Source organism: Vidua macroura, chromosome 1, assembly GCF_024509145.1.
Source record: "Vidua macroura isolate BioBank_ID:100142 chromosome 1, ASM2450914v1, whole genome shotgun sequence".
NCBI lineage: Eukaryota > Metazoa > Chordata > Aves > Passeriformes > Viduidae > Vidua > Vidua macroura.
The window spans coordinates 120,503,871-120,529,940 of NC_071571.1; the positions used below are offsets into that span (position 1 = coordinate 120,503,871).

Below are 26,070 nucleotides of genomic sequence, written 5' to 3' on the forward strand. Positions count from 1 at the left end.
TTAGTAAGATAGTAGTTTTTAGGTAACTCTTTTAAGCTATGTGTCTTTCTAATGAATGCTTCTTTCTGCTTAAGAGTTTTTAAGTGTTTTCATTTTACTGTGGAGATGTCTTATGAATAATACTACTTGTGAAGAAGAAATTGTAATAGTCCAAGTACCAGACTTCTTTTGGCAAGAAGCCTGACTTTTTTGTTGCTTGAGTTTCATGAGAATCTATTCTGATATGAATCTATATATAAGAAATACATACATAAATTGAAAATTGGATATGAAAATAAGGTATGGATATGTCAAACATCCTATTCACCCATCCGCACAGTACCCCAGCCATTTCTTCCTACAAAGTAAAATCATATGAAATGGATTTTCTGATCAGATACATTGAAAAGATTTTTGTGTGTCTGAGTGTTCTTCATGAGGCAGTGGGCCACTGAAATATGTCTAAATTGTAGAATAAGATGAGAATATTTTCAGTTATTCATGTCTGGTTTGGATTTATTGAAGCTCAGAATGGGAACATATTAGAAAATATTGAAAATTCTGATGAGATAAAAGAAGCAGCTCCTACTTCTAGAGATAGTGTTTATATGACTGTAATGTAAGCAGAAAAGGTTGGAGTAATTATCCTTGTATTTAAATATAAATGAACTACCAACATGGCTGGAGAGAAGAGTATCTCACTTCTGGTTCCTGCAATTTCATGCATGTCTTTCTAAGACTGAATATGTGTTTGCAGTAAATGTGCATATGTATGTAATGAAGGAGGATGGATGAATTGTCTTGCAGTGGAAAATTATGTGATTTTTGAGGGCTTCTTTTTTTTGCATAGTTATTTCTTTTGTAATTTGTTTTCTCCCTATTTGAATATCTGTAGCATACAAAGTAATTTGCTTCTGTTTGACAAGCTAGGCTTTTAAAGAATCGGCAACTAGAGCATTAGAAGAGCATTAGAACCCAGGTACAGAGCTATAAAGGGTTCATAGAAGTAATTTTCAAAATTAGGTTTGTAGCTTCTAACTTTTACATTTTGTTGTCTTGAGTTTGTTCTATGGATCTTCCATATTAGATAAGAAATATTATGAATTTACACTGAGCTTTCTTTTCCATCATAAATAAATCATTCTAGGGACAATAAAAAGAGATAAAAATAATTGGGGGAGGGGGTTTTTGGGGAAATGGTTTTGGGGAGTACAAACAGATGACTTTAAGATCCATCTATATTAGATAACTGTGAGAATCATAAAATGTGAAATTTAGATAGGGCAGAAAAGGGGGTTCTACTTGGTTTCAAAGGTTAATTTCAAGCTTAGTATAAAATAGGTGCAGAGAGTAAGAACACAGAGTGAAAAGAACTTTTTTTTTCTTCCAAGAGATAAGTTATTTCTATCCCCAAGGTTTTACTTCAATGCATTTTTATGATCCCTGGGCTTTGCAAAATTGAATTGCATTTTTCTTATTCTTTTCATGTCTGAATAAATCCAAAGTAAGATAACCTTTATGTAAATGGCAGTTATATTGCATTTAGAGCTACAAAGCACTTCTTCAGAGCAGAATTTGTACTCAAGATTCATAAGAGCCTGGAGAAGGATGGTGGGACTCCTGGGATGCTCATTTGAAAAAACAGATACAAGCATTATTTGTATAAATTGCTGTCAAGGCATTGCAGTCAGCTAGTGCAGCAGGAAAGCCTGAAGACAAAGTCTGCCACAATTACTGTATTTTCCTTTTAACAAGTAACAAAGGAGGAGGAAATATTCTTGCCTACATAACCCCTGTGGTAGGTTAACTTTGGCTAAGGGCCAGTTTCCTACCCAGCCAGTAGGATGACAGGAGAAAATAGGAAGTAAAAGTTTGTGGGTTAAGATGAAGACAGGGAAATTGTTTACCAGTTACCATAATGGGCAAAGCAGACTTGACTTGGGCAAAATTAGTTTAATTTATTGCCAATTAAAATAGGTTTAGGTGACAAGAAACTAAAGATAAACATTAAAACTACACTTTTCCTTCTCCCTTTCCTGGGCTCAAATTCACTCCTTCACTTCAGATTCCTCTCCCCACCCACTGAGCAGTGCAGGGGAGACAGGGAATGGGGGTTTGTGGTCAGTCCATTACAGGTCCTCTCTGCCTTTCTTTCCTCACCCCACTTTTCACCTGCTCCAGTGTGGGATCACCATTGGCTACTGTCCATCCCAGACATACTCACCTGCCCTGGTGTTGGTCCTCCAGGGGCTACATAGGATATTGCCTTTGGCATTTCACCATGGGCTGTATGGGAGTATCTGCTCAGAGTATGGATCTCCATCTCCTTTGACCTTGGTGTGTCCTCTGCTGTTTCCCAGTCTTCCTGTTCCCTGCTCTTCTGCCTGTGTGGCATTGTGGCTGGCTCTTCCTTAACTATGTTTCCTCCAAGGTACCACTATTTTGGCTGAAGAGCTCAGCCATGCCCTGCCATGGCTCTTTTTGGAGCCAGATGGAACTGCCTGTGACTGGCTCAGGGCAGCACCAGCCTCTCCTCACCAAGGCCACTGCACTGCCAACACATGGGCATGGACAACCAGTACAGTCCTATCCAATTAAAATATTTTTGAAGGTAGGAAAGGAAGCTTGCAGTCTCACATGCACACCAAACCCCCACTTTGTAAAATAAGACTTACAAAAATGCATAAGCTAGGATTCAGTTGGCTGTTCCTTGGAGGTTAGTTTTGGTTACTAGACAGTCCAGGTTATGGTTGAACCATGAGTGTGGGATTTTCAGCAAAGCTGCTCTTTTTATTAGGGCAATGCTGTGAACAGGGTATGTAGCCAGGGATTATGTTCTTCTATGTCTTATCCATTGAATAGGATTGCAAATGTTTTCATTGCATTTTTCCACAATTTAGATTGCAAGGGGATAATTTGGCAGAAAGGCCAGAAGATGTCTCCATGGTATCTCAGACATCTGAGCCAGCAGTGTCAGACTCTGATGGTAAGTTATAAAAATATTTGCTGCTCATAAAAAAATCTCAAACATCAGCATCTTGAATTTGAGAGTAGGGGTTATGTCTGTAAAAGATGAAACACTTCCAAGAGAGTGTTCCTGGGCATTTGAACTCAATCATTTACACTTCAAATATGTTCAAGGAGCCACTAACATATTTTTTATCATGGCCAATTAACACTCCACAATAATTCCTAGATTATTTTGAGAGGTGCATTGGGCCAGAATTTGTTCTTAGTAGACAGATTTTATGTTAGTACACTAACATTTAAAACAGCTTAATAGCATAGACATGGGCTGTTCATTGCTGCTTTTATGCCAAGGAATGGTCTTTGAAATATTTTATTTATTACTACACATGCATCCAGATGATTCAAATTATTTACAGTAGAAATAAAGAGTTTATGAAATAACTCTGAAAAACACTTTTTCCCCTTATACAAACATGTTCATATGTTGGGTTAATCTGCAGTCAGGACACTCAGGCTTATTTCAATTTCTTCTCAGGTTTTTGAACTGAGTAACACCTGAAATGTTGAAAAAGGCACTTCATAAGGGAGATCTTTCCACAGAATGCCCAGCTTTCCTATGAAAGATAAACTTGATGAAGGTTATCTTAGCTGCTGCTGTAATGCAGAGAGAAAGAAATACAGGTTTTGACAGAGAATCTGCAAAGATAAATCCTTCAGTCCATTCCCTTACTGTTGGTCCAAAACAGCCAAGTCTACAAATTTTATGTTTTGGTTTGCAGTGTAATCTTCAGCAGCCATAGACAAGTTAGCTAAGGTGATCAATTAACACAAAAAAAAAAAAAAACAAAAGACCCAGAATGTATTTTTTAAAATTATCCTACTCTCTGTCTGCTATCTAATGCTATTGTATATGCTATTAGGTATCACAGCAACCTGAGCTTTCATTCATTTCTCTTGCCTTATTTGTAAACTAACCATTAGTAACTATTATGTCTTTAAAAATAAATTTTTCAAACTGGTTTTGTGAGAACGTGTAGTTTCATGCAGTCAGGATATTGGCTTTTCCTTTTATCTGCAATTGATCACCTAATTGAAAAAGGTAATAGGACACTCAGAATCTCAAAACATTATGTCCTTACAATCGTCACGAAAATTGTCAGCAAGAGATGTGCAGACTGGTGACTTCAATCAAGCCCTATGAAAGGAAGGCAAAATTCTATTGTGAGAGTGATTCCCAGAAAGGGAGGTGATGGTGGCTTGCTTGGGTTAGGTAACAGAAAATGCATGCATGAGATTATTGCAGCAGAAGCAAATAGATGGATAAGACAGACATGTGGGAAAAAGCTCTACAGTACACAAAATAGTTTTGAACAGGTCTCATTGTTCCATTTTCCTTCCTGTGTATCTTTGCTCCTGAAGTGAAAATATGCCCACTTTGCCATGCTGTCTTCTGAAGTTGCAGGCTTCAATTAAACAGTTAGGTTTTGCTAAGTGGCAGGATTTGCTAAGACACCAGGATTAAAGAAGGTGAAACTATCAGAAAGTACTGGATGCGATGTAGTATTGGAGCTGGATCTTTTATGGTCACAGAGTATGGAGCACAAAAGTGCTACAGCTGTTCTGCCTTCGGCCACTTCATATGCTTCTGAATACTTTGCAATCAATATGGCTACAGAGAAGATGCAAGACGCTTTCTTTACAAAACACCACATTCAATAAGATACAGGGAGTAAAATTTAGGTAGGGGGGAAATGATATTCATGTTGTTATAAATATCTATCTCATGTCTATGAATATATATGGACCTGTTAGTCATGTAGCTAGAAAATGACAAAGCCTCTTGGGTGAAAAGACTGAGGTCAGTAGTAAGGTAATGCCAAATTTCTGTCAAGAGGTGCTCTCAGAAATGTTCAATGTTTTGTAACATATGGTTGGGTCTTTTTTTCCTAAAACGTTGGCTAGTGCTACACTTCAATTTGAAAAAAAAACACAGCTGGATTTCACAAGTAGGTACAGACTATAAACAGACACAGAACTCAGGCAACTGCCCATTCTATCAATTTTTCCTGTGAATGCAGCACAGTATTTGCCCTCTTTGCATCCGATACTTATTTCCAATAAATATTATGTATGAGAGGATGATTAAAAAAACTCATAAAGATATTGTTAAAAAACCCTAAGTAACCGAGGCATTGTTGCACTGAATTTTTAGTTATGTCCTCTTACAGATGTATTACATCATAAAATAGTGACTATCAGGCTTCACTTACCAGGTTTATTTGAATATATGTTCTGCTATTTATCAGAACCAGTGACCTTAATGAGGGAAAAGTGCATTGAGAAGTGCTGATGCAAACCATTCATTCAAGAATAAGCAAGCAAGATGCTGATGCACAACAAAGCTTTCTTTAGATAATGATCCGTTTCTGTTGTTAGATCTGGAACATCTCTCCTGTGAATTTCAGATGAACTAAGCTCAGAATTGGCAGAACATCTGATCAAACAGCCCTTATAAATAAGCCTCATTTTAAGAAATTCCACCTACTAAAGTCAATGCAGGAGCTTATGTGAAAAGATCATGTGCAGCATCAGACACTATACTGACTCCACTGACAATCAGGATCTGGTTCTAATTAACCACTGCGCTGATTTCCCTCTAGTATAATCCTACTGAATTTGACAGACTTGTGTTTGATCTAAGTAGTAAAAATGAGAGGTAGGAATCAGGTCTCAAGATAGAAAAACACAAGACACTTTAGAGCTGCAGGTTTTTTTCACTGTCCTAAACTATACCTCTCAAAAATGTTTCCCTTTTCCATTAGACCACTTCACAGGAAAGAACTAAGGGAAGAATTTAATAGGTTCTTGATTTTGATCAAAAGCAGCAGCATAGATGACTGCACAGCAAACTTTCCCTGTAGGTGTCAAGCTTGTCTGGTTTGTCTCCTTGGTCAGTTCTCCACTGAGGCTTGCTCTTGTTCTGTAGAGGTAGATGGGGAGAATTGCAGAGGCTTCAAAAGAATTGAGGCTACAACAGAATTGATCCAGAAAAATATACATCCAACTGCCCCCAATGTGTTTTTCAGGTTGGTGGGATTGTAGAAGCAATCTACTTCAGTATTTTGGGTGGGGGATTAGATATGTAGAAATACTATCACTTAGGGATAATTGTTCATTTACTCCCATTTTCCTATAAGTACCATACAACCTTGTTTCACTTGTTTCATTCTCTTCTGCTGAAATGTACCTTACCCTTTGAGTGAAGCCATGATATAAAGGCAGGAAAAGAAGATGTTATTGCAAATACAGCTTTTGCAGTCTATGCATTCTTGAAGAAGTAAGTTTAAAATGCAGTAATGTATTAGGGAGTAATCTCCTAATATAGGATAAATGAAAAGTATAAGACTTCTAAACCACTCCTCAAATATCCGTGAAAAGCTGTTTATTATGTGAGTTTCTTTGCATGTATTGTGCAACTCCACATATTTCTGGGGTGTGGGCAAAGACTTGTTTCTTTTGCGACTCCACCTGGAATAATATTGGACCAAAGATAATTGGTTCTGTGGTACTATGCCACTGTGTAAATGTGGTATTTCCTATTTTATTGTGCTATTGCATCTACAGCTCTACAGATCATATTGTGATATATAATACTTAGTTTGCTAAATAGATTTTTCTAGAGCAAATTTCCCATCAGTAGTTTATTCCCTATCAAACAGGAGTCACTGGTTTTTTGGGGGGTGTTTGGGTTCTGGTTTGTTTATTTGTTTATTTTTGTTTGTTTTTTTGTGTTTTTTTTTTTTTCCCTTTTAATTGTCATTATAGTAGAAAGTTCAAAAGAGACGTGTAGAGGACAAGTTTGGAATTGGGGATGTTCAATAAAAACATGAACATATGAAACACATTTAGTGTTGTTCTGGGTGGAACTGCATGACCAGGGTAAAAAAATTAAGGATGCAAATATGTGGAAATTAGTATTGAGAACTAGAGAAGGCAATGGCAAAAGTGTGGCATCATCTCTCAATTCCCACACAATTCCCTGACCATAACTTTCCATTATCATCACCTCTTTGCCCTCCACATCAATTTGTGTTGGCAATGAATTGGTAGTCACAGTTGCTATGCTTCACAGTAACTTCTGCTTTCATAGTAAGTACAGCCTGAAATGTTTAACAAATTGGGTTCTGGAAACATAAGGACCTCCCTGCTAAGTGTCTGAATAACAGCAGAACATAGGGAAGATCAGGACATTCTCTTTTGTTAGGCTGCTGATGCAGCATCTAAGTGCCTTAGCAGAATGTTAGGCAAAGAGAGAAACTGCATAGAATGTTACTTGGAAATTTCTTTCTCTGAGAGGGTGGAATAAAATCTGTTTTATGCATCAAAGAGACATTTTACGCTCCTCACAAAATTCTGTCATTTTACAAATGTGGTAATATGGGCAAAAATTATACTTGCAAGGCTTTAAAATGTTGTCTAAATTGACCAAATCCTTTTACTTCGGGAATTTTAACTGAATTAATTGAATATAGTTTTATTCATTTAATTAAAGCTGGAGATACACTACTTACTTGTGTAAAGAGTAAACAGTATTTAGTTTAAATAGTAAAGTTAATAAAGGAACTAGAAGGTACCTTGGCAGCTGAAGAAAGCTTGCTTATCACTCTAGTCATGTTGGAGACACTGTTCCATGTTGCATTAAGGTTGTAAATTAAAATAAAACATAAATTATAATCCATTGAAGTGTAACCGAAAAGTAGCACATTTACAGTAGCCACATTTACCTTCCCAGCAGTAAATTTTTAGGCATTAAATTTTCAAAGTGACTAACACTTACTTGATTAGAGTGATTTACATTTCTCTTGTACCTCTTTGGAACAGCTCAAGTACCTGGGGTTGAAACACTCACAGAAGATATTAATGAGTTTCAGAGTGCTTCTCAAGTGACAGCATCTGTAAGTACCTTCCCTTATGGGTATTCCTGTAACTTTTAAAATTTATTTCATAAAAAATAGATTGTGCATAGAGATAAAAGTTGTGTTTGCCAGCACTGTCATCCTAGAGAGAAAAAACCCAAATTTATGTAACCCTTCAGAATTTTCAGTTCTCTGCTTTTTTCCTAGAATTTCTTCATTCTAGGAAAGGGGGTATTTTGAAATACATTGTTATAATCTACAAGACCACACGTTGTTGAGCTTGCCCATTGAAAGTGCAGTAATTTTATACATATTCTGTGTGTTTTTAAATGCTAATCAAATATTAATTTTACCAGCTAATACTCAGTTTTAGAAATTGAAGAGAACAAGATAATTCAAACTCTAAATTTTATTCTGAAATATGAAATTGTGATATCTCAACTATAATTTAGATTTCTGTTACCTTTTGCTTGAAAACTAAAAAGAGAAGTTTAGTTAAAATGTGTGGCTAGTTCATTTGTATATTTTAAAAGAATGCAATATTACGCTTGGTAATATCTCCATCTATTCTTTTATTTTGTAACTTAAGAAAATCTCTACAGATAGCAGTTTGTGGAAAACACAACCAGCAGTAAAATAATTTTTAAAGAATTATATAATCATAATTTTGATGCTACTAGTATTGCACCAGGAATTTGAATATAGGTTAAAAAAAGGATTGTTTTTTTTTTTCCCTAAGGCAAATAATTTACAATAGTTGTTCAGTTTTGCAAAATTTTAGACAAGTGTAAGAGGATATATTAATTCCTGTCCAGTCTGTTCAGCAATACTGCTTTTCAGCACAATTTAGTGTTGCTATAGGAAGTGAAAGAAGGGCTCATTATTTGTTAGCTAAGGAAAAAAAGGGCAATATAAAGAAAGAAAAATGGCAATGCAGGTTGGTCTTGCAGTCTTTCAGGCAGCTGATTAAGCAGTGTGAATAAAGCTAGATAGTACTGAACATGAAGTATTTACAACCTGATTATTTATCAAAGCAGTTGAGGGATATGGAGTTCCAGATCAACTCCTAAAGCTCTTTGAGAACTTGGAGTGCAAGAACCTCATTGAGCATTTGCTGATATTGGGCAAAAAGAGTAAAGAACAGAACTTCAACTGGCACTGCTTGGAGCTTCTTTTTCAAACCTCCTTTTTGCTTCCCACCAACAAACAGAGGGGTAAAATAAATTTTGCAGCAGTTTCTGAACTCACATTTTCTCATTGACTTAGATTCGTAGCTACAAAGTTTGATTTCATAATTCTGCAGACATGTAACATGGGGAGAGAGAAACAAATGAATTACATAGAAAAAAAATACAAAGAAAGCATCAGTTCATTATGCTTATTAGCAAAATCTTGTTACAGAAAGATACAGCCTTCAGCTGAACAGTTTTTCATGTATGCTCTGTTTGGGCAGGCTTAGGAGCAAACAAACAATACACACCTGTGTTCATTTCATGCTCTGGTAGTTCCAGGCTTATTTAAGGTTGCCTGGAGGATGGAATGGCCAGAGGCAGTAAGGTTCCCTGGGCTGAATCCCTGAAAGCTGGCTGATGTTGTAATTACCAGCGCCGCAAAGAGAAGACAAGAACAGTTGCAGCTCTTGCTCTGCATGTCCATCTTCTCCTCAGGGCAAAGGCAGATCATTTCACATTCCCGAGCTCTTGAAAAACTACTTTGCCTAAATTTCTAAGGAGCCAGTTACTGTTAGTTCATAGGCTTTGGGTTTTTTTTATTTTTGGTGTATTGTGTCTTAGTGTTCAGCTGATTGTTGTCTCTTTTATAATGGCTTGATATTCAAAATAAAATTCGACTATCCAACACTTCGTCTGTAACTGTATCTCTTCAAAAAGAAACAAAGGATCCAACTGTTCTCCTTGCCTTTCAGGGCTCCAAAGGGGAGATCTGTACCATGCTCCCCTAATAATTTTCAGTGAGACTTACTCTTTGACAATCTTGACATACAAAATATAGAGATAAAACTGAGGTGCCTCATAGGAAGGCTGTGTAGATAAATGCAGTCTTGCAATGGATTTCCACAATCCTTTAAAGCAGTAAGAAATATGCCTGTAAAATTACTTCAGAATTGATACCAAAATATATTCTCATGACTTTAATGATTTTTAGATATTTTATGAGATGTAAGATGAGGGAAAAATAGAATAAGATGTTGATCAGACATTTCTCATAAATTTGACTAATTGATTCATGGTATTCCCTCAAATGTGCATATTAAATGTAAAAAATCCTGACATGGCTCAAGGTGTGCAATGTTTAATATTGGTGCTGCATTCCAATGGGCTAATTTGTGTTTATGGCTAGTTAAATAGATGATTATATAAATTTTTCTTTGCTAATGTATATTTGACAAATTTTCCTCAAAGGTGCCTTGACCTTCAGAGGACAAGTGTTTTGAGGAAAATTGTAGGACAAAACAGCAAGAATTATGCATAAGGATTTTCAGAAAAAGCCTTTGGGTTCTTTTTTCATGTCCCATGTATGAATCCACATATAAGATCTTTAATGTGGATCCTAAAACAATCTGGATACTAGTACTCAAAAGATATAGGCAGCATCTATGTCTATTACATGGTTCATGAAATTTACACTATGATTATAGTATGATTTTCTTGCAGTTTTGGATATTTTTACTGTTCTTTTTCTGAAAATGCTGGTTTTTGTAGTTAGATCTTTTTATTTATACTTTTTAAAATAGAATATTTTCCTATGCTGTATTTTTCATAAAAAGAATTAATGTTTGAAAAATTGAAAACTTAGATTTTAAGGGCTGCACAACCCTAAACAAGGCATTCTGGGCGAATAAGTGAGTAAAGCTGGCAAAAAGCTGGTTGAAGTATTTACAGGAATCAGCACTTTTCCCAAGTGTTTTGTAAGAATTCAAAGTGGAAACAAACATTCAAAACATCCTTAGAGATCCTAGTTTACCGCCTGGCAAATATTTTGTGTAACGAAAAGTGCCAGGCAAAATGCAGTTTTTTCCTTGAGATTTTTTCACTGTGCTGAACACAAATTTTGCTAGCCAAATGTTTAGAACATTTCCAGAAACATAAAGTAAAATAGGACTCTAAGAAAATACAGAAGTCATAATGGGAAAAATTTAAGTGGCCTGGAATTCTAGCAGAAATGGAAAAGCAGGGTGTCAGAGAAAGTTGCTAGCTTTACAGTGACTAACAAATAGAAAGAGGGCACAACCACTGAGCAGATCACATCGAGCAGCCTTTGCCTTCTCTCTGACTTGTTTCTTTTACCACCTGGATCTAACAGGACTTAGGCTTAGTTTTTGGGGGTTTTTATGTGAATCTTGCCTTGCACATGCACGTAAAAAGGTATATTTTTCTTTGTAAATTATCCATGTAAGGCAAAGCAATCCAAATGCAGCAGAAACTGGAAGAAAAAAATTGTCCAACTGCAAAAAGCATTTCTGCATGAATGTGCCTTTGGTTTTTGCTCTTTATTACTGCGCAAAAAATACTGTAATAAAATGTTTTATAGAAGTGTTTTGTTTTAAATATTTTTTTCCTGTATTCCTTACTGCTTTGAAACATTTCATTTGCTTTCATAGAAGAAATACAGACATGGATTTTCTGTGATAAATATGTAAATTCTTTAACTCAGTTTGTAAAATGACTTTAAGCTTCATGCACAAGGAAAAACAAAGCCTTTATTCTTGCTGTCAAGAATATATGTTGAATACAATAATATTACAATGTTACATTATTTCAGTTCTATTTGTTAGAAATTTTCATAGCTTTACCCATTTATTCCCCTAGAAGAATAATATGAAGTAACCAAATTACTTTTTGAGTATAATCAGCAGAAATCATCCAAACTTCCAGATTTAACTAAATCTATACATTATTTACTGGGTTGGGGTCTGTTTAGCATTTAGCAGATTATTCATTCAAATAGTTATTTTAAGATTGCACTGCCACATCAGGAACAACAGCAGTGCACCTTTGTGGTAGTAGGAATTATAAGGGTCATATTTATATCATATTTATATACATATTTTTGTTCAGAGATTTATGAACATGTTTATGTTCAAATTGCTGTGTTTTGTTACAAATGTTTTCAAATCCAAGCTGAATTTTGTAATTATGTAGAAATTCAGGCACTTAGAGGTGAAATTTCAGATTTTAACTTCAGAATTTAAATCTTCTATAAAAATAATAACAGTTGATATTAGATTATTTCAGCTCTTCCACAGGTAGTAAAAATAAAGCCCTACACAAATGTGTATGTTTAAGCACTGTTAGGTAAGTTAAGAATGTAAGATGGTTAGGAAAGCATAATATCAAGGTTCTTGGGAAATAAGTGATAATTCCTGCAAGAAGTTAGGAAAGTAGTTTGAATTGCATGCCCTGGACATATTTGGTTGAGTCCTCCCTTATGTCAAACAAAATCCATAACTAGACATAGATTTTTTTATATACAGAAAAAAAAAATCTTGGGTGAAAATATTCTTATTAGAAAATATTTAATACTCTAGACTATAATTCTAAATTGAAAGAATATTCTGAACTTTAGAAAAATATATGTAAAAAAAGGAAATCAATAAATGCCTTTTTTTACCTGTCTAAAATCTTGTGTTCTTGAGCACGACAAATTCAGAAATATTAATCCAAATAACAGTATATAAAACATAACTGAAGTTCAGAAAAAAATTATTCTGGTTGCATTTCAAAAACTGAAACAAATGTGATTCCCAGGTGACCACATATTTCCTCCTTCCCTCTTTCCTGTAAACAGAAAAACTATGTGTAAGTTAACTCAAAGTACCGTTTTTTAGTGTAAGGTTTAGTGTAAAATGTGCTGCTGGCTGACTGCCATGGGAAGCCAAAAGCTTGTAATTTCAATTACATGGCATTTCAAGTAGAACAGGCCCTAATGTGGAAGAGGGGATTAGAGGTGGCAGCTGATATTGTAACAGAGCTCCGGGAAGCCTTGTATTTTTACAGTATCAGATGGTTTGCTCACCTTATGTCCTTGAACAGATTATGGAAGCTGAAAGATTAAATATTAGGTGACCTCTTTGTAGAAAGTACATGTTGAATGAAGAATCCTTAAACAAAATATTGCACAAAAAAAATCCACTGCATGCAGAACATCTGTACTTGCCACCTGCTTGGCTAGAGTGGAAGGGACACTTGCAAACAAATTGTTTAATAAAGAGGGGTTGGTTTTGTTTTTGTTTTTTTTTTCTGTCTGCATGGGGTTTTTTTGTTTTGTTTTGTTTTGTTTTTTTTGTTTTAATTTAGAGGGATCTCTGTCAAATATGTGTATTTAAAATATTTAAGTTATTCAGCAAAGAAAAGCTGTGCTGTCATAGAAAGCTAAGCTTGGGTGTATTCCTTACACTTTTATCTCCTGAAGCTATCAATAAAATTTCCACTTGATTAGCAAAACCATGTAGAATCTAAAGTACAATAAAAACACTTTTCATATACTTACAGTTTGCTAACTAATTTGGTTTCACCTTTTACTCATTTCATAGTTATCATTCACTTTAGGTAATCTTCCACATCTGCCTGGGCATGCATGGGAATACCTTGGTATTACTTTGAAACAGGCCAAAACAGCACAGAAATATGTGCTGAATAGTTTATTAACACTTTTTATGGCCAGTAAGGAAGAGTAATTTATTTTCTAACAAGTACTTGATTTCCAGGTGATGTAAGTTGGAGCCCTAACTCTTGGTCTTAGTTATTCTGAAAAGCTGTACCTCTGTAGAACTCACCCGGTGTCACTGGGTATTACATAGCCAGGTCAATTCAGCCCAACAGTGAGATAAAAATATTAACATCTGCACTGGCTTTTTTTGAGGGACAAAAGCTGTACTGATTCATGCTGTGTAGCATTGTGCTGCAGATTGAAGCACAGAGAGTGAGCTTAAAAAACTTTCTTACTCTTATTCATGACCTCCTTAATGTTTTTCCTGTTCCATTGTGGCATTCTTTGTAAGTTATGGTATTTTCCAGAAGTTTGGGGAATCAGTGATGAGAGAAATTATTTCTGGCCATATTGTGTGTAATTGTTTACTTTAGCAGTAATTTGGCCAAGGGATATAAGGAAGAAAAATGCAATAATGAATGTTTTGTATGTGAAGAAATGATGATGATATATAAAGAAAGTCACTTAAGAAATTGACATGCAGTTTGACCTTCAAAGTTGACAAATGTAACCCAAGTACTTTGTTTGAACATATTTCTGGTGCAAAGCTCACTGCCTTACCTTCAAAGTTTGAAGGTGATGAACAGGACACAGAGTTGATTCTGCAATTTAGAAAGGCAAGAATGTCTTTCAGTCACATCCTCATATTTAGATCTCATTAATCTTGTTAATGCAAATAGGCCATTTATAAATTTTGTGCTAATATTTATAAAGCGTAATGAATGAGCAAGGGCAATGGTAGTTTGGAAGATGCTGAAATAATTGGAAGGATTCTATGCACTTACTTTATACATACATGCTGTATTTTTTAACTACATTCAGTCTGCTGTGATTATCATTAAAGTCCAAGATAACTGACATTAGTGTTTCATCTCTGCAGTTCCTGACCAGCAGACAAAGGATAAGTCTTGGTGAAGTGCAGTAAGAATGTTTAAATAAATGGTTTGCAAGCCTGAATCTCTTTCTTAAGTGACATATTTGAACTGCTATGTATCCAATGGGAAGAAGGGACATCAGGGAATTCTGCTAGAGCTGTACAAATTCATTTATCCTTGCATTTGACTTGACCTACTTCCAAAGCCGTCTTGATAACATCCCCTACTTTCAGCTTGTGTTTGTTTATCTTCTAGGAATAAGACTGTTGCATAAATTGTTTGCTGGAGACACTGAGGACCTCTGTCTGTGTTTATGTATTATGCACCTAGATGAACTCATAGTCTCAAAATGTTAAAACATATTTTTTAATGCTAAGTGTTATTTAGAAAAAATTAAAAAAATTACCTGAGCCTGCCTCCAAAAATGTTTTGGTTATAACTGTGGAATATTTAGCTTCAGAGAAAGAACAAAAAATGGTTGCAGAACAGTTATAATGAATTTTTATGCCCTTTGTTTCCCAGATCATTTTGATTCTCTTAAGTAAGCATTTAATTGGAAGTTACTATTATTATAAGCACATAATTTGTTATGAAATGAAATGGCTAATAATAAATATCTCATCTTCCATAGAAGCTATAGCAATACTGTTCTGATCTTTTGTGAAGCTATTGCCTGAAAAAATGTCAAAAGCTTACGATATTACATGAAATAGAAGATGCGCAGGAAGAGTTACAAAATTTGGAGGAAAATTCATCCAAAGTAGTCCCTGTTTCACAGGGTGTTGGAACTGTGTATCTGTATTTGTAACAGTAGAGAGCTTCCTGTACTCAGTCACCTGGTTTTGTATGAGTCTTACATAACTACTGTGCATAAAGGGAAGTACAGTAAAGGCAAAATGTACCAAAAAGCAGCAGAGGTTTGTAGAACAGAAAGATAACTCCATTTCCAGAAGCATTTCCAGGAGATGGAAAGTGAAATCATCTCATCAGGCTAATCTTTGGAAGTAGGTTTTAAGGAGGTCAAGGAGTTACTGAAAGCTGATAATAATTTGCTATAATAAGCTTGAATAGTCCAGTGTAAGAATATTAGAAAAGCAGTTTGGTTGTCAAGTATTGCCAGAGACTACTGACTATTTTTTATTCCATATTTTATCAGAGTTATATTTATGAATAAAAATGTATATTCAAAAAAGGATTAATCCTTATAACCCTGTTTTTTTTTTTTTTCATATGCTCTTTCCCAGATTTGAAAATATACCCTATAAAGTGCAAATAAAAATATTCTTTTTCCACCATAAAAATATGGGGACAGAGTATATTTAAAAATAGGTTGAAAATGAAAAATTGGAGTTCTCCTACGTACCTTTTCCCCCTTCCCATCTCTTACTTAATTTCATTTATTTCAGAGGAACTGATCACAGAATAATATATTCTTCCATTTAGAGATAGATATTGGATAATTGATATCCATTTGAAATAAGCATTTAGTAATGTAATTTAATAGAAGTTAATATTCTGTAGTGAGCTCAACAATCCCAGTTGCTATTTGGATGGAGAATTCACACAGAGGACCCAAGTCAAAAATGCTCAAAACCTTTTAGGGGAACAAGTGAATCAGGTCTAGTGATATGTCTGAAATAAAATGTTTGAAGGTGCCTTCACTTCTGAGTAATTTACTGTTTAATTCAGCTATTCCTCTATATTTGCATGGGATTAAATACAGGTAACTTTAACAGGGAAGAATTAACATTAAAAAAACATTTGGCAAATTTAAAAAATGTTGTTACTGTTCTGAAAATTTTATGAATTAATAAGAACAGAGTTATCTGCAGCTTCAAACTATTTTGTATGCTGGTAAATGTGACTGGGCTTTTTTGCATATGCACAAACAGCATTACAATATAGCTGTTGCTTTAAAAATATAAATCTGTGTTATCATATTTTAAAGATGTACGGTTCACAATGATCACTTGCATTCAAAGCAGTGTTTATTTGAAATGGATTAAGAATGATGTAAAATATATCCCCTATTAACCTTTTACTTCTGTAGAATTATGCCTACTTTTCTAAAAGGGAAGGCAGCTACACTGTTTAAAGCAAATTTTTATTTTTTTTTTTTTTTTTTTTTTGTGAATAGAGATTATATCAAACCCATATTTTCATGTTCATCCTTTGAACTGTGCTGCACCTTTCCCTGTGGGACAGAATCTGGCCAGGGAAGTGCCATCAGGGCAGTGATCACTCAGGGCAGTGATCTGCAGCAGCCCGGTGTCAGCTGTGATGCAGCTCCAGCCTGATGGACTGTGGAGTCCTGTGTGCCCTCTGTGAATGGGGCCACCAGTTTGGGTCTCCCTCCTCTGATCAATCATTCTTCTCCCTGAAATTACTTCAGCTTAATGTCTTTGAAACAGTGGCCTCTCTAAATTTGCTTGGCATTTAATGAAAGATTTAAAAATTAGTAAGAGGTGAATGACAATGTGACCATTGCATAAGCCTTGTTTCTTTAGGAAACCAACAAAACTTCCTAGACTACAGATGAAATATTTTGGTGAGGTAATAATGTAAAATTTATTTCAGATAGACTGTCAAGAATTATTTAATTTATGTTTTTGTTTGTTGTTTTTATTTGTTTTTTTATGAGCAAGTCTTGTACAATTGGTCATATGTTTTACTGCGTGTTTCACAAACACATCTATCAAGTCTACCTCATAGTATATTGAAAAAAGAAATCCTAAAACTATATGGAGTGGATTCCAGAAAAAGCAAATAATTTTGAGCACCACACTGTTCAATAAAGAAGATTCTGGGGCGATGGTGTGTTTGCTGGCAACCCATTCAAACTGCTATGTTGTTCTGATGATTTAGCTGCCATTTCTGAAAGGAATACTTCTTGCAATGATAAAACAGTACTGGAAATCTTGATTAGGAAATCCTATTATATTGCCAGAAGTGTAGCTTTGCAGAGATGCTGAGCCAAATGTTATAGTAATTTAAAAGAAGTGCAACCCTTAATAAATAATTGGAACTGCAGAGAATGTAAATCATTGAGGAATTTGTCCTATTATGATGTCTCACCATAGAGCAAGAGCTTTTGTGAAGGTGTATATCTGAATTATTTTAGAACTGCTTCTTTTAAATAATTCCTACTATTTATTTTATGTATGTTAAGAAATTATATTGTGTAGTATTTTGCATAAAATTTTATATATTCTACATAATAGCACCAGATTCCTGATCCTAGATGGGGACACCACTCTTTTTATTGTTTCATATGAATATGAAACTGGACTAAAAGCATTCCTTTTTTTTTTTTTTTTTTTTTTTTTTTATCTGTGTAAGTCTCAGACAGTTTGGACCTTGGATACCGTGACTGTTAGATCTGGAGGTTCCCCAAGGCAGAAACTCCTAAAGGACTCCTTAGCAGCAAAAGAACTTCAGACCATGGAAAAACACCTAGCTGGTATGTATGGGATCAAGGAACCATAAAATGCCTAGAAGCACTCACCCAGCTTGCTCTGCCAATTTTTCAGATGAAGGAAAAAAATATCTAACTCACATGCTGATGAAAACAGATGAAAACCTTATTTTTTTTATTTCATTGAAGAAAACACAATTAGTGTTTTATTTGTAGATGTAATGAACTTCACTGTAATCACAGTAAGTACACTACTTAAATAGTAATTAAACCATGTTAAATATACTGTGGCCTGAAAGCATAATAATACACCTTTTTTTTTTGTTTTCATGTTTCACCCAAACTTATGCAATAAGGAGGTACTGATGTTTTACTTACTGTTAAATAGTCTTTACAGCAGGCTGCAGTGGATCTTTAACTGGAGGACAGATTGCTTTTCAGGAAAAACTCACCTTGTTCATGAGAATTCTGGCTGAGTGAAATCTGTTAATTTTTGTGTCTTGGAACATCTGCAACATCTTTGATGGGGTAACCATTTCTGAAAAGCCAAAAAAAAAAAAAGCATGGGGTTTTTGGTAAAGAGATGTTTCTGAGCTTTATAAAAATTAATGAGAAATATTCTAAAATTTAGCTTGCAATTTGTTCTTCTTTGTAACCAATGTTTTCTATCTTCAGCTTTCATTAAAAGAAATGACATAGATCTATATTGTGGTAGTCCTATTTATGCATACTATTTGTCATATGGTGAAAGCTTCATAGGCTAATTCTATGAAAGGTAATGCTTCACTGATCGTAAAGACTGTATATGTAAAATGAAGGTAGAAATTTATTTGATCATTCTTCTAAGCTATTTAGAGAGTGAGGCAGAGAGCACTTTTGGTGTGGTATTTTAAAGTACTTTGGATGTTTATCTTGCCAATAACAATGCTGAGAAAACTGTATCCTCTATAGAAAGGGGGTGTTGCAGCTGATGTCAAGGCAGATGACAAAGCTATAAGCACAGTGAAGGAAGCTTTTTAGGAATAGGTTTTTCTCATAATGGAACAAGAACTAAAAATTATGATATATGCAAATGAAGCTTTTTAGCTGGGTTTTGAGTCAGACAGTAGAGATGCTGTAATTAAATTTTTTTGATAGGTTCATAAAGCTTGCAGCTATTAGAGCTGCAGCCACTGCCAAACTAGATTGAAAAATCCATGAGCCCTCTTTCTAAACTGAAACACCCAGGAACATGTAGTGGGAATCAGGAGAGCAGCAAACCAATGTGTGGTTTTTGTAGCATAGCAGGGATCTGTGTACCCCAAGGGCCCTGCTACTGAGGTACCACTTGTTTTCCCTTATCACTCAAGAGGAGTCTGGTGAAGATCTCCCTGCTTTGATTTATGTCCTAACTGGTCTCACTTCCATGGTCATACAAGCTGTTCTTACATGCATTGTGCTGTGAAAAATGCAGTCCCTTGGCAAAGCTGACAGTAATAACTACAATATTCAATAGAATATGGAATTTTAAATACTTAATTGACTGTAAACTAACTAGGTACATTCACTTAATCTCTGAGATTCTTTCTGCAGTTGTGTGACTACAAGATTTTCTCTCTCACATCAGTGCTGTTCCTGTCCTTTGGCTTTGGGCCTGTTATTTCAGTAAAGCTGTTGTTACAAGAGGTTCAGCCATTCTACTATTCAGTAATTTTTGTCTGACTGAGAACTTCACATGAAAACAGCCAAATTATTAAACATTGGACTATTGTATTCCTAATAATTCATGCCCTATTATAACACCAGTGGTGCTTGAGACAATTACTCCCATCAAAGACAAGAATAGCATAATTTCTGTGACTAATCAGTTCAGAGTACCTCAGATAATGGTACTGTGGTTTTGCTTAGCCTCATTTGTCTTATACATTTGCAAAAGTTCAAGTGTCTGTGATATCAGTGAGTCTCTTGTTTCAGTTCTCTTAGCAAGAGCAATGGAACCTATTAATTCCACGAAATGGCTGCCTATCTAGGCAGTAATTTAGATGCCTGAGCTATGACTTGGATTACCTGTGTAATGATGAAATATGGCCCCTTGTCTCACACCTTCTTAAGGGGTCTGGCCTTCCCTTATGGACTATGTGCTGGATAAAAATCACTCCTAACATAATTTAGGCCTGTGCCTAAATTAGGAGCTAGCACCAATTGCCAGCAACTGCCTCAGTACCTTGATATTTGAAAGCAGCAGTTTTACAAAATCGGATGCTGGAGCGGTTTTCCTTCTCTACATATGGCTTTTTTTTTTTTTTTTTTTTTTGTCTAAAATCCAGGCTCTTATGTTATTATGGCTGCTTTATATCACAAGCAAATGAAGAAGTTTTGTGATTTTTTTGGTAGTTTATTCCAGTATCTTGCCAGTTTGGTGTGTTGCACTGATTTTGTGGTCTTTGTATACTTCTGGAAAATATTTTATCACAAGAAGAACTGTTAAAAAATAAACAGTTTGTAAGTGCATATGAATCATATCCTTATTCTGGATATTTTTTTTATTCGAAAGCAAAATGCCTTTGTGTTGCTCTGTTGCATTTTATTTTCCTTTAAATGACATCAACAAAAATTTTTAAAAATCCTAAGTCATAATTCAATTATATTATTTAATATGGATCAGATAATACTGCAAAGCTGGGAATGTGTGACTTCCTTTTTTTTCTGGCTGAAAAGCTTATATTAAAGCAAAATCAAACAGAAGATGTGTAAATAAAACTGAATAATTATGCTATGGAAACATGTTAATTATGTATAGAGAAATTATTATAATTGGTTTATCTAGAGGCTTGATTGCTATATGAAATTAAGGAAACATGAGCCAGCATATAATGTTTATTTAACTCTATTAAGTCATTCAATATTCATGCTATTTCTCAGCATACTGAGTTCCCTACAGGCAAGTTGGATGTCTGTAATTTTGCAAAGAAATAGACTAGTCTGGTTCTTTACAAGACCACATTCTTCATTTGATTTAAATCAGTAGCCCACAGTATCATTTATTGGCCCCTCATTTTTTTGCTGGGCATCTTACACCTTCTTCACCAAAAGAGGAGCAGGGAGCAGGTTAAGGGAGCTGCTTCTTCCTCCTCTAAGATCAGCTCAGTTGGTCAGAGCCTGGTGCTAAATGCCAAGGTCACAGGGTTGATCCTCACTGGGACCAAACTGAGGAGTTTGACTTGATGTTCCTTGTGGCTCCCTTCCAATTCAGAAGATTCTGTGATTCATTACTCCACACTCATGAGACCCCACCTGCGTGCTTCATTCAGCTCTGGGGCCCTCAAGGTAAACAGGATGTGGACCTGTTTGAGCGGGTCCAGAGGAGGCCACAAAGATGCTCGGAGAGCTGGAGCATCTCTCACAGCCTGAGAGACTTGGGGTTGTTTGGTCTGGAGAAGTGATGGCTGCAGGGAGAGCTAATTGTGGCCTTCTAGCACCTAAAAGGGCTTACAAGAGAGCTGGAGAGGCACTTTTTATATGGGTATGTAGTGATAGGACAAGGAATAAAGGCTTTAAATTAAAAGAGAAGAGATTTAGATTAGATGTTGAGAATAAATTCTTGACTGTGTGGGTGGTGAGGCACTGGAACAGGTTGCCCAGAGAAGCTGTGGATGTCTTGTCCCTAACAGTGCTCAAGGTCAGATGGGATGGAGCCCTGAGCAATAATTTAGTGGAAGGCATTCCTGCCCATAACCAGGGCTTTTGGAACCAGGTGACCTTTAAGGTTTTTTCCAGCCCAAACCATTCTTTGATGCTATGAAGTTCCAAAGTGAAAGCATAATAGAAGAGTAGTTCAAGATGTAATAATTTCAAAATAGAAATAATTAATTTTAAGGGGTCAATTAGAAATATTTGTAACTGTGTGCTAGAATTATAGACTATGTTTTGAAATTTGCTAACAGAAAAAATATTTAATCTTTAAAAAGTTGAGAGACACTTTTATCTGAGACTTTCACAACTATTTCAGTTTTATTAGGTTTTCTAGCAATAGCATTTGAATTGTGTGCAATATGTTGTATTAGACTAGTAACATGAAATTGGCATGGCTTATTTTCCTGTTTTCAAGATCTTATATGTTATATGTTCAAGATGCTGTTAAAACATGTTAAAGGCAGCACATCTTTAATTATTTAACATACAACATTCCTTTTATACCAATTGGTAAACACAAGTGAAAAAAAAAAATTTCCAATATGCAGTTTAGAATCTGTTTCTTTTAGGACATTTAGGACCTGAAATAATTTTTAGCAAAATAAAAAAATGAAATGCTTATTTTAGACAAGTTGGCTTAATGAGTGTTTAAGAGCCTTGCTACTTTACAGCTTCTGGGACTGGGACATGGGAAATGGCATTGCTATTTTAAAGATAATCAGCTGTCTCTATGAAAATCAAGTACAATAGAGTACATGCCAGTGAAAGTGAAAATTCATAACAGTAGTGTAAGATAAAATAAACTTGATTAAACTGTTTCTTAAGCTCTGCATTTGTATTTGCAAGGATTTTCAATGTTATTAATGCTAACCTAAATTCCAGCTACCCTCGCCTGACTTTGATGGTTGTATTCTGATTTAATTCATTAGAAGCGTTAATGTGATTTAAATTATTGCACTTTTCATTCACTGTCCTTGATCTGTTGTGGTGTTAAAACAGATCTTATGTCTTATGGTTGTGTGCGAGTTAGGCAATAGACCACCTTTTCTCCTTGGACTCTGGATATTGGTGACCCCATCACCTGCTGTGGCACTGATGGCAGGCCAGAGCACGAGATTCAGGTTCAGACAGGATCACACATCCAGACATACCAGACTTCAATAGTTACTTCCCTCAGAGTTTTGGTTGGGCAGTAGACAGCAGGGCCAGAAGCAAAAGTTTTGCCTTGAGCCAGTTTTGGATTGCAGCTGAGGATGGCAGCTTTACATCACTGCTCTATCTTGGTTTGCTACTAATCTTGATTTTGCAGTAACTGTGCAAAAGCTACAGAGACATAATTTTGATGAAACAAGAGGAATTTTTATAGATTGTGTTGACATTCAATGAAGAGGTAATATTTCATTTCTGCAGGATAGCTGTGTTTGCAGTGAATCAAATGTAAATAAACTTTAAGGAAATGCTTGCCAAACATTTGCACGGTTAATTCTGATGCCTTTTATTTTAAACATGAATAGATTTTCTCTGCACAGCTTCAGGTTTTCACTCACATTGGAGAAAATAATTGAGTGTTTTAAACCAGAGAGAAACAGACAGTGATTTTCTTTCTTTTCCATTTGTTCATGTGTGTGTGCACAGACATTGAGAAGGACCTCGCACTGTGGGAAGAAGCAAGGCTCTCGAGGAGCCCTGGTGTCCAGCATCCCAGTGTAGTTACATCTGACCATCAAGGCAATCTTCAAGCTGCACAGGGCCAAACCCCAAGGCCTCAGGTGCCAACTCCGCCAGGGAAGAACATCCAGCTCCAAGGAAGCAAATCACCACCGCTGCCCACTAACAGCAGAACACAGGTTTCTAGTGTCACAAACAGCAGTACGCAAACCAACAGGCCATCAGCTCCAGGGAGCAGACCTATGACCCCAAATACCTTGTTGGCACGGCCTCTTACCCCTAGCAACCAAGGAAATAGGGAAGGCATTATTAGCATGCAAAGAAGCAGATCTTTGTCATCTAAGAGCCAAATGGGGAGGACCCTCAGTGCTGCTTCAGGGCTTTCTGTGCAAGTGAGTGGAGATGTTGTTGGAACTGTCACTACTCAGAGAAACAGTTTATCAGAAGTAAGATTTTCGATTTAATGTTTTTTGCTATGTTTAATAATGCCAAGACTTGATTGCATTTTATGTTCAAGTAACATCAGTATACCTAATGTAACCTACTGTGCTGAAAAGAACTTGAAATATAATGATGAGAAAATTAGCAAGGAAATACTGCTCAGCTTTGAGAGGTACTCATTAGAGACTGTCAGTATTATTACAGAAATCATACTGAAACACTTCTGTCCCCCAAATTTACCATAAGCTCAGTAGGGCTTTGCCTGTACAATGCATAGCAGTTTTATTAGCATTACAGTTTCTAACAGGTGCATATCTCTGGAATATTAAACAAAACTTTATCTAATCTTTATGTTCCATGGTATTTTTTTCCTGCTGCACTGGCAGTGCATGATATTTTCTTGATCTACTTTTTATTTCATATTTTTGGGCAATTGGAATGATTAGTTAAACATAACTGAAAGGACAGGTGTTTCCAAAGCATCAAACTGAACTGCAAGAGAAAATGTCCAACATTGTTGAATCACTGTCTAAAACTATATGCATGGTAAGTAGGCTAATTTACAGCATAAAAATTTCCTGTCACATATAATTGACTTTTACAGGACTAGTCTTTGTTTAAAACAAAACAAAAGAAAAAGTTAAAGTACCTTGTAAATTCTGAGTAGGATTCTCCTCTGCTAACCTTAGCTGCCTTAAAGATAACTTCAGTGTGTGGGCAGTGGAAATAAAAGCACCTGTGAAAGAAAACCCCTGCTGTCTATCTCTATACATGCCTTACAACAGTGAGTCTTTTCTCAGGATATGCCAGTCCTTCTGTACTGACTTGAGAAGGAACTATGTGTCTAGACTGCTAATTTTTTTAGTGGTGGAACATGTTGGTTCCCACCATTATTACCAATCTCTTTGTAATCCATTTGTCAAAACCTGGAGACCTTTTTTCCAAGACTGAAAACAATATCATACCTTTAGATTGTTTCTGAGGAGTATCATCTGTTTTAATAATCTGTTGGGTGTGACACTTGACACAATGTGTTATCGGTCTCATGACTTCTAAAGGAAATTTCAAATGTTGTTTATGATAGTGTTGCTTAGGGTTGCTTTTAGGAAAATTAGAGATTAAATATTTAGCATAACCCTTCAATTAATTATATGACGTCCATTATTTGTTGTGAAGGAAAGGAAATGAAGCACAGATTACTCTAGAATTTGGGGAAGAAATCTTACTTAAATTTGGTGGTGAAATAAATACTCATTATTTTGGTGTTTGAATGGCAGTGCACTAATCCCATCACTTGAGCAGTTCCTTCACTTAGAATTGAATATCCAGATTAAAGACATGAGGACTGAAGGTGACTACAGTTCTCCTGAAAGTGTCTTCACTGCCAGTTGATATATTTTCAAACCACATTTCCCATGAAAGAAAAGGTAATTGTAACACTTTTTTTTGACAAAAAAATCACTTTGTGTCCTCTTTTGAAGTATGGGGTATGTTTGTGTGTTAGAATTTTCTCTCATACCAGAAAATGAGAATTTAAATTAATTTTTAACTAAAAAATGTTCAGAAGAAATGAAGGGTTTTATTGTCTCCAACTAAATTCTTCACCCCTCTTTTCTTTGTTTTTAGGCAGTCTTAACTTCTTAACTGATACACAGTCATGTGATGCCAAGTAAAATTATTGTATATACTCCAATTGAAACTATGTGTATGTAATGTGTGAGAGATATCCAATCTGCCCATCACTTTTGATCTTTCCTGTAAAAAGGCAGACAATTAAAAATGCTTTCTTCCTGACCTTTTCTGTAGTTATGGTACTAATAAGCAAGAGTCCCATTTAATTTGCTGTGTCTTGTTACTTCTGTTTGCTGATAGCTCTCACAGTAAGTGTCCTGTTATACTTTTAATATATGTATATATTTGTCTCAAGAATTTTAAGAAGTGAGCAATATTATTATGCTATTTTCCTGTTAGAATAGCATGTCCAGATTCAGCCAGCAATCCACTGTAAAGCTGATGTTAAACCTCAGCATTTCTATGCAGGATCTTATCCTCTGTTAAAATCCCTTCTAGAAGTGACAAATTCTTTTCTTTCTCTTTGCTCGCTGGATACAATAGTACCTTGGCTGCTAGTGACCCAGCTCAGACCCTATTTATCCTTTCTGGCACGCACAAGTGACCTTTGACATAATGGAAACTCAACTTGGGACTAGCTCTACTTCCAAAGGGAAAGCTGCTGGTATGACATGTTCATACTGAAGACCTTCCTCTGCCAGGTTGTGAAGGCCCATGGATATCAGAAAGTAGCTGATGGAGATCTGGCCAATCTGCCACTCCCGGCCTAATTTTTGGGGTGTTATACTAGAAGCTTTCAAGCTGTCTTTTGCCCACTTAAGTTCCTGGTCACTTA

At 35.6% G+C, this 26,070-nt stretch overlaps 1 protein-coding gene across 7 annotated transcripts in view; it reads left to right on the plus strand.

The window, feature by feature from the left end:
• Positions 1–26,070, plus strand: part of C1H8orf34 (chromosome 1 C8orf34 homolog) — a 191,098-nt gene that overhangs the window by 111,984 nt on the left and 53,044 nt on the right. For 5 of the 7 annotated variants that reach the window (XM_053991910.1, XM_053991874.1, XM_053991919.1 and 2 more), the window contains exons 9-12: positions 2,880–2,965; positions 7,831–7,904; positions 17,807–17,927; positions 23,190–23,668. In XM_053991910.1, coding sequence (XP_053847885.1) covers positions 2,880–2,965; positions 7,831–7,904; positions 17,807–17,927; positions 23,190–23,668 — 760 coding nt within the window. The remainder of the gene's footprint in view (positions 1–2,879; positions 2,966–7,830; positions 7,905–17,806; positions 17,928–23,189; positions 23,669–26,070) is intronic. The other 2 variants (XM_053991900.1, XM_053991928.1) reach the window with 1 other exon arrangement.